Source organism: Mauremys reevesii, linkage group 2, assembly GCF_016161935.1.
Source record: "Mauremys reevesii isolate NIE-2019 linkage group 2, ASM1616193v1, whole genome shotgun sequence".
NCBI lineage: Eukaryota > Metazoa > Chordata > Testudines > Geoemydidae > Mauremys > Mauremys reevesii.
This window is the reverse complement of record NC_052624.1, coordinates 223927340-223936830: the sequence shown is the minus strand read 5'-3', so window position 1 is coordinate 223936830 and position 9491 is coordinate 223927340. Positions and strand designations below refer to the sequence as shown.

General features: G+C 43.0%; 1 protein-coding gene across 5 annotated transcripts in view; it reads left to right on the top strand.

Annotated features, from left to right (window-relative positions):
• Positions 1-1391: 1391 nt before the first annotated feature.
• CA8 (carbonic anhydrase 8) overlaps positions 1392-9491 on the top strand; it is a 49211-nt gene continuing 41111 nt past the window's right edge. The window contains exons 1-4 of one of the 5 annotated variants that reach the window (XM_039526341.1): positions 1392-1453; positions 2648-2812; positions 3571-3762; positions 7503-7627. In XM_039526341.1, coding sequence (XP_039382275.1) covers positions 1396-1453; positions 2648-2812; positions 3571-3762; positions 7503-7627 — 540 coding nt within the window. In that variant the 5' untranslated portion in view covers positions 1392-1395. Of the gene's footprint in view, positions 1454-1696; positions 1816-2121; positions 2274-2571; positions 2813-3570; positions 3763-7502; positions 7628-9491 lie in introns of those variants that run through there. The other 4 variants (XM_039526336.1, XM_039526339.1, XM_039526338.1 and 1 more) reach the window with 4 other exon arrangements.

The window sequence follows — 9491 nt, the reverse complement described above, 5'->3', positions numbered from 1 at the left end:
TGAGATGTGTGAGATTCTGGAAGTGAAAGGGAAATGAATTTGCAGTCTGGTAGGCCAGGATCAAAGGAGCTTTAGGAGGGACTTGTTTTTTCACTGGGATGAGTAGTGTGTAGAATCAATTGGTTTAAACATCAATAGCAACAACTTATGTATATTTAAGAAATGCTTAGAGGGAAAAATATCTTACAATATACAGTTGGAAAAAACCAGACGTGGCTGCACAACATGATCTCCTTAAAGTTCCTGTTATATAATGTATGTGTTTCATTTGTACAAATGTCAAGGATTCATTAGATGATGAATTATGGAATTTAGGTTTGCAGTGCTACTCTCATGGCCAAGCAAAGCTGCAATTGTGCAAGGCAAGCAACCCTGAAATAAACTTAGGAAGGAAAATAACATCTTGGTTTAGAAAGGATCCAACAAGCTGCTGCCCTTGAACATAGCTTATTATGCAGTTTCATTTCCTTGAGGAGTTCAGAAGAATAAATAATAAAGGTCTGGCAGAAAGAAACCTGTATTTGTGTTCCTGGCCACGAATGGGAAGCAGACCTGAGTGTGTTCTTCCTAATTTGCCCCATCTCTTTCTACCTTGTGTATTTGCATATATTTCACAAATGAGATACTCGTTAGCTCTTGATTTATCGTTGTATTTCGGGACCCCTTTTCCAACCCATTCCTTCCTCTCCTGCAATAACAATCCAAGACTGACATTAACTTTTACTCTTGTTACTGTCCTGCCCAGTAATCATAGGCATTACAGGTGAGCTAGGGAAGGCCAAGGTTCACCAAGAGGCACAAATGGTTCCAGGAGGAATATGATGACATCAGTGACATTACCACGTGGTTAGGAGCCACTGCGTCCTTTGAGTGGCTGAAGATGGAGTGTGTTTATGGGGAGTGGGGGCTTCCAGCTGCCACAGCTACTTGTCTGCAGGTGGCTGGGGGGACTTCCTAACTGCTTCTGCCCTCTCTGGATGGAGATGGGAGCGCTGACTGCCACTGTTGGGCTCCCTCCTACCCAATTGCCACTGGTGCAGCTTGTGCAATGGCCTGGATCACTTTTCATCTTTATACCCTCTGAAACAGGGAGCCCTGTGATGAGACTGGTTCACTTCCCCCCACCAGAGCTGAGGGCTGTCACCTCCACAGGTGCTCTTGGTGCTGGGCCCTGTGAGGAGGCTGCCTGCCACACCTGGATTGGGGGGGTCCTGTTTGTGTGTGGAGGGACCTCCCTCAAACTGCATGCTGCCCAATAGTGAGCACTCTGCTGGAATGGGAAGGGCTGAGGCCTCCCTCTTCCTGGGTGCACCCAGCCTACTCAAGTATGAGGAACACTGGACTAGGGAACAAGGAGGCCCCAGCATCCCTGAAAAGCAGCAATAGCTGGGGTTTATGAACAGGCAGTGGGCCCCATCAGTCTATTTGAAGACCCCTTTAATCACCAACACAAGTATTACGATTATTTATTGTTTTTATTATCATAGCAGCTAGGAGCAGGACCCAGTCAGGGAGCAGGACCCTATTGTTCTAGGTGCTAGAAAAAAACAGAACAAAAAGACCTTGTCCCAAGGAGTTTAGAGTCTAAATAGGGGCAGAATCATGTGGGATGGAGTGGGGCCACCTCTGGGGTTCTCTCAGTGGGTGTGTCTAGGATCCTCAGCTGCCTTAATCCAGTTGTGGTTAGGGACAGTTGAGATTGTGAGGATATTTACAGGTATGAAGGGGAAGAAAGAGTGAGAAGGAAACAGAGATGCCGAGGGGGGACAGAGGTGGGGGCTACAGGGAGAAGATCAGACCTGTGATCAGAGTCAGGTAAGACTCAGAGAAGTGTAGGATTGGGAAGGGCCTCAAGTAGACATCTAGTCCAGTCCCCTGCACGCAAGGCAGGACTACATAATAACTAGACCATTCCTGACAGGTGTTCTAATGTGTTCTTAAAAACCTCCAGTGACAGAGAGTCACCGCTTCTCTAGGCAATTTATTCCAGTGCTTATCTGCCCTGACAGTTAGGAAGTTTTCCTAATGTCCAACCTAAACGGCCCTTGCTGGGATTTAAGCCCATTGCTTCTTGCAAGAGTTCACTTCTGATCTCATATCTGCCTATGAGCTGCTGCCAATGGGAAGGCTTCAGTACAGCCCCAACACACACTCACTGGAGTTTCTGTATTAACTAAATCTACCTGCAGTATAATCCTGCTTGCAGCATCGCCAGACAGACGGACACAGGGACAGATCAACTGTATCATCCCACTCCGTTTACAGCAGCACCTGTATGTCTGTGTAGTATCTACCTGTCGGTCTACTCAGGCTACAGTCTCTCTCTCTCTCCCCGCCCCCCCCCTTGATTTTCTCTCCACTATTTCCTCCCAGCTCCGTCTCAGGACATCTCCGCATAGAGTAGACAGAATTCTAATCTAATCACCTCTGAGAGTTACACAGAGTGTTACAGTCCCACAACCCCCCCCCCCCCCCCGCTGTGTGTGTGTGTGTGCCACAGAAAGACACACACCAGCGGCTCTGCAAACCAAACCTCAGCCACTGCTTGACACGCGCAGCGCGCAGCACACACACACACACACACACACACACACACACACACACATGCCCAGAGCGCTGCAAACTAACCCCCCTCTCCCGTCCGAAGTGAACAGGCTTCCGCAAGGCAGCCCCGCTCAGAGAGGGAGACCCCGGGACACTCCGAGGGACCCAGCAGGTGTGGAGACGCTGCCCATGGCTGACAAGAGCTTCATTGAGAAACCCGAGTCCTTCCCGCAGCAGGAGGAGGCTTTGGAGTGGGGCTACGAGGAAGGTAAGGAGGAGAGGGGGGGAAGGCAGCTGGCTCCCCGAGCTGCTGGCTGGGGCTGAAGGAGGGAGAAGTTTCATTGTGCGGGGGAGAAAGGGACGTTTACTTTCACCTATGGAAAGGCAAAGTACAGTGACATGCAGACCATCATCACACCGTCGTAACGCTGGCTTGTCTGGTTCCTCTTTAGCAGCTACACTTTCAGGGTAATATCGAAGCTGAGATCATGGTGTCAAGGGGCACTGCCAACTTTCATTTGTCCCCAAATCCATATGTGGTACAAACACCCCTTTATGCAACCTAAGACCAACAGAAATATTTTCCCCATTAGACAAACAAACAAACAAAAACCTAACAGGAGAAATCAGATATTTTTTAAATAAATAAATATTCCTCTGCTGCCTTTAAAATCCAGGCACTGCAGCACTAAGAACCTGATAGTGAAACCGACTATAAAACAAAGTAGAACTAATTTAGCTGATTTCATTGTCCAAGTTCAGAGAAATGCAAAAAAAGGAAAACTGATAAATTATGAGTAGCCAATGGGATTTTAAAAATTCATTCACGTTGAACTATCTAACAAGTTATTAGTAACAGGGGTAAAGGAATTTGTTTGTTTACAGCATTTTTTTGACAGTGTCCCTTTAAGTGAAGGGGTCTATTCAATTGTATATGTGTGCATGTATGTAAAGGTTAAAGCTGCATGTCCTTCATGAAAAACAGTAATTTTATTTCCACATGCTAGCTTTTCATTTTGTTTTTAGGAGTCGAATGGGGGTTGATCTTTCCTGATGCTAATGGAGAATACCAGTCTCCTATTAACTTGAATTCAAGAGAAGCCAAATATGACCCCTCACTACTAGAAGTGCATTTATCACCAAACTATGTTGTTTGCCGTGACTGCGAAGTAATTAATGATGGGCATTCCATTCAAATTGTCCTTAAGTCAAAATCAGGTATGCTTAATCATTGTTTACATTTTTTTCCAACACAATAAAATGGATGATAAAGTTTACATTGTCTTAAGGAATATTCTCTGCACAGTAACTGAACTGAGAAAGAACATTCACTTCTATAAATGAGCTACGATCCAGATCCTGCATCATTTTAGTCAATAGTAGTTTTGCCACTGATTTTAATGGAAGCAGGAGTGAGCTTTGTGGGTGGCTGGATTGTTGTGGTCCAAAACTGGACATTCATTTTTGTGACACTGTTAGAAATCTAACAATTAATCCTTATGTCAAGAAAGTTTGCTGCTGTTAGAAATCTAATAATTAATCCTTATGTCAAGAAAGTTTGCTGATGCCAGCCTGGTTCACAACATGCAGCATTGTTCAAAATTTCCGCTTATGATGGTGTGACCCTAATTCACTTGAGCCAACAGTGTTTGAAGTTTAGAAATTGTCCAGAATATAACTAAGATGTTGTGGAACCCAAATTGTATTTTATACTTATGACTGACAGAAACTGTGAACCTGATCCAAAATCTATGGAAATCAACAAGAGTTTTCCATTGACTTCCATGGCTTTTGATGATGCATTATATGGATAATTGTGGACCTTGATGGTTCATTTAGGATAAGATGCTTGAATTATACTTAGGATGTTGATAGGCCTTCAATTGTAAAGGGTATTGCATCAGTATTTGCCCCCCCCCTCAAAAAAAACCAAAACAAAACTAGAAAGCAATAAAAACACCATTTCCAGCTTAACTGAAAGTTGAAATCCTGGGTGAGGAATTCTGTGATCAGAACTTTGCATCTGGATTAGCTATGCTCAGTGGAGGACTTAAAAGTCAGGAGGGAAGGTGGAGAGAGGCAGTCCTTAGTGACCTTCCAGTCCTGTGGACAGGGGCCAGTTCATACCCTGCATAAAGTTAGAGGAGTCTCAGAACTGTGCTGTCTGGTAACAGCCCTGTAGAGGCTGTTATGAAGCACAAGATTGCTACAGCCCAAGGCTTTCCAGCCGTGCCTGACAAGCCACCTACTCAAAGCAGTCTGGGAAGGATGGTGCAGAGCCAGCTTTATGCCAGCTGGTTATTCACCTGTTCTGGGGGAATCCCCCGCTGCTCCGTTAGTGCAAAGAGGTCAGAGCAAGGGCCCAGGATCTGGCCCGTGATGTTTATTTTCATCAAACCAATAATATAGGTGGCGGATTTGTATAGTGGAAGGAGAAACAGGCGTGCAATGTACATCTTTGAGATGAGCTTTAGTCTGCCAAGATAGCACTAGGGATTAATGTTAATAATTCAGAAAGTATGGTGTTTACCGTATTTTAACAAGGATGAAAACTTGCATGATGTGACCAGTCAATTCACCACAGCAAGTGTTCTGAGGGCCACCAGTGATACATGGGCCATAGTTTGGGAACTTCTTTTGGGGGGGATTTTTACAGAGAGTTAAAGGTTATACATGTCTGGACATGATGTCCTTGAAAAGCAGTACAGTGACCTCTAGGTCACCAACGTGAATTCAGAGTGATAGTGCCCAACTGTTACTGTCTTTGGTGACATGTGGGAAATAAGCTGGCAGTCTCAGTTAAGTCCCATCTTCTGTTCCTAGGTCTGTTCCTGTCACTTAATCTCTCTGTGCCCCCGTTCTCCATCTGTAAAATCAGGATAGATCTTTCATTACAGGTGTATGTCTTCTGCCTCCAGGAGGGGGAGGAAGGAGTTAATAAGCTCCCTTAAGCTTAAAGACTAACAACAATAGAACTCCTCTGTGTCCAGTTCCCTAAACTGGCCAAACCCAGGATCTTGCTGTGGCTCCCACAGCTTGCCACCTCATGGGGTGCTGTGAAGACAAATCCATTTAGCCAGATTTTCTAAATGGAAGCTCGTGAGCACTGAGCACTTTTGAAAATATGGCCAATTAATGTACGAGAGGTTCCCATATACATGGCATAGTAGCCATAGAAAAGCCTACAAATATATAAAGTGGAATGACTAAAATATATACTAAAATCAATGGTTATTCCATTTCAGACTATACCTTTTTCAGCTGCATCATTGCACAGTGCACATATTGTTGTCATCTATAGAGCTATCATTAATGATGGTTCTTTTGATCCTTAATTCAGAACATACATTCAGACTCTTCATTTGACTTTGTAAACATTTTACAGGCTGCATCCAGTTTGGGCACTGTGCATGTATGATATATAAGATGGAAAAAGCATGACTGACTTTACAATGGAGGAGAACAGATATAATTGAGAGCCTTCTTGAATATTTCAGAAATATTTTAGAGGGTATTCTACTAGCAGAAACACTTCTTTGACTACAATGCAGGTCAAGTATACTCTACAAGGACTGAGAGTTTCAGTTTCAGAATGATTTTCCAATAGGGACTCACATGTTGCAGAGAGGCAAAGTGCACACGAATATGTTCTATGCACTGACAATAAATACTCTTAACATGAGATGAGTGTTATGAATTAAGCCGCAGAGATAGGTTTGGTGATGGTCCTGTAGATCCAAAACAATATTACAGTAGAGAGCACTTCCAGTCACACACATAATGGGAATAATATTTCCTTTCACCAAAAAAAATGTGTTATTAAAGATATAATATTAATATAACACATTATCAAATTTTGCTCTATTCTGGAAATGTTGGTTTCCTCAATGTTTATCACACTGAAGACAGTGAGAGACTAGAGTTTGATAGGCTTTGGAGCAGACCTGTAAGCACTCTAAGCCCCAAATCTGCCCTTGTATATGAGAACATTACTCCTACTGATTTCAGTGAAGAGTTTTAAGCATGTACCTGAAGGCAATATTTGGTCCTAAGCAGCTTCAGGACTCACTGGACCAAACTCTGGTATGGATGGAAGTGAGGGCCAAAGTTTGGCTTCAGATGTGTGCACCTATGTGTATATACCATTGCGAATAGATAGATTAATGTCAAATGTTCAAGTTATAATTTATACTTCTTTTCATTTTTTATGACTGGGGGATGGATCTTTTTGTTGTTTAATTTTAAAGCATTATCCCGCATTCACAACTGTGGGTTTTAGAAACAGCAGTAAGAATATTCTGGCGGTCTAGAGTACTGTGAAGCATCTTCCTAGTGGGTTATTTTAAGTAAATATAGTATAGTGTTGATATTGAATCTTAAGATTATTTATTATGAGCTCATGGAACATAGGACAACCTGTATCTCACAAGCCTGGCAGATGTTGTCTATCAAAATATCATTATCTAACAAAACATTGGCAGCCAAGAATGCCAGAGTTTCATGACCAATTTCTGCACAACAAACATAGGTGATACCAGCGAGGCATTTGTACAGCTACGAGGCAATTAAGCAGTTTGACACCAGAAGGAAACCACATCACCTGGTTAGAACACAGAGCTTCTGTTTGGTTATCAATCTATAAACCTATTCACTCTTTGGAGTGATAAGCATACAATGCTTTTATCTTGCAATATGACTAGCTGTTTTACCTTGTAAAACTCCGAATGCAGGATAATACCATTTTCATAGCATTATATAACTGAGAACGAATTGGGATTCTGCAGATGGGTAATAACACAGGAGAAAAGGCAGCAGGTATGGTAGCTTTGCTCCCATTCTCTCTTAGATAGATGGTAATAAAGAAGTTTGCAACAATCTCCCAATTGTTTGTGGACAATATACTCAGCAGCTTGTTTGCTTGGAAAACTAAATATGTCTTCATTTGTGTTCTTTTTCAGTGTTAGTTGGTGGGCCATTACCTCGGGGACATGAATTTGAGCTACATGATGTTCAGTTTCACTGGGGGAGAGAAAACCAGCGTGGCTCTGAACACACTGTTAATTTTAAAGCTTTTCCCATGGAGGTAAGAATGACATCACATTACAAAAAACCTGTGCTATGCACAAGATGTTAAATCATTGCTTGATAACTTGGTAGTTCAAAACAGCTTTTATTTTAGCTCAGCATTTTTCATACGAAAAAAAGGTCTGCTGAAGTGTGCTTTAGTGCCAGTAAATTGAGATTTGAGTCTTTAGTAATGTGCCTCTAGCATTCATCGTATTGCATGATTAATTGGCCATAAAGTTAACTTGCAGAACTATTAACTTCTGTCTTAATAATATTAGCATTCTAACAAGATCTGCTATTTCAACACTTCCTATGTCACCTTGACTAATAGCTATAGGTGTGGGGAAATAGCTGCTGGAAGCCTTTTCATGGTAAATAATAATTAAATAATAACCTTGTTTTAAAAAGCATAAATAAATTGTTCACAAAAAGCCTTAGACATCTGAAAACTGGAGGATATATGAAATTCTTCTATATAATCATAGCATGGAGTGAAGCTCAGCTTTGGAAAGAAGGATATAAATGTTCTGCAATCTTAAAATTTGAGCTGTTCCACAGATACTCAACTTTATGTTCCATGATTGCAGCTGTGCTGCAGAAGATCATTCCAGTATTTTCATTTACTGTGCACTTCATCTTTTGTATTATAAGGAGACTTTCATGCCTTTTTTCCGAGGTTTTAAAATTATTTTTGCCTTTCTATTTATCATAATCCCTTAGAAGCTCGAAATGGAATTTCCTATCCATTTATGCTCTCCTCTTCAAGTGCTTGGGGATTTGTTACTGACTGGTTACACATGGAGCCCACTCTGCCGGAATAGAATTTTTTAAAAGAAAAAGCATACAAATCAGTGTTTATTTAAAAAATAAATATAAAAATCCACATGAACTTGTGGAATAGATACAGGTTTAATGCGTAGCTTAAATAACTGGGTTAGGAACATTGGTCAGATCTTGGCCTCTGCTGTGACTGTTTTGCATCAGTTCACTGCAGAATTGGCTTCAGGAAAGTTACCCCTACATGGGGGACTCATCAGGTAATGTAGGGCCAGAGTAACAGCTTCTACACCACCTTTTACTGGACCCTGTATAGATGCATCCCCATGCCAAAGCAGTTCTAATGGCCCCTTGTGACAGTGGGCAACTGATGCAATATAAAGCAAACCTGCCCCCAGTAAGTTAATGTCCATTTAAAAAATAAATCGGTATGTAAAAAAGGGTCAGCATAGAGGCAAGTCATGAAAAAGGTCCAGGGATTAGCCAACAGATCTGATCAGCCTCAGTGGGAACCCATGCTGTGCCCAGGGGCGGCTCCAGGCCCCAGCACGCCAAGCACGTGCTTGGGGCGGCATGCCGCGGGGGGCGCTCTGCCGGTCGCCGGGAGGGCGGCAGGCGGCTCCGGTGGACCTCCTGCAGGTGTGCCCGCGGAGAGTCCGCTGGTCCCGCGGCTTCCGTGGAGCATCCGCAGGCAAGCCTGCGGGAGGTCCACCGGAACCGCGGGACCAGCGACCGGCAGAGCGCCCCCCGCGGCTTGCCGCTGTGCTTGGGGTGGCGAAATTGCTAGAGCCGCCCCTGGCTGCGCCTCCTTTAAGGGCAGCATGACAGCTGTGCTAAAACTTCCTGACAAAGTGAGGGATGTCAAACCCAAGATTTCATTACAGTTAGCACAGAAGTGTGTATATAGGTCTATAGAAGAGCAAATTGGCTTCTACCTCATCTCTTGCATCAAAGCCATTTTTGGCTAAGTTCTGATCCTAGGAGCTTGCTTACTGGTGACAGTAGTATAGGTCTAATGGTGGAAAGTTAAGATTTATTGATTTATTTAAAATACATTGTAAAAGCAGCATAAACATGCAGCCTTACAGGTCCCTAAGTAGATT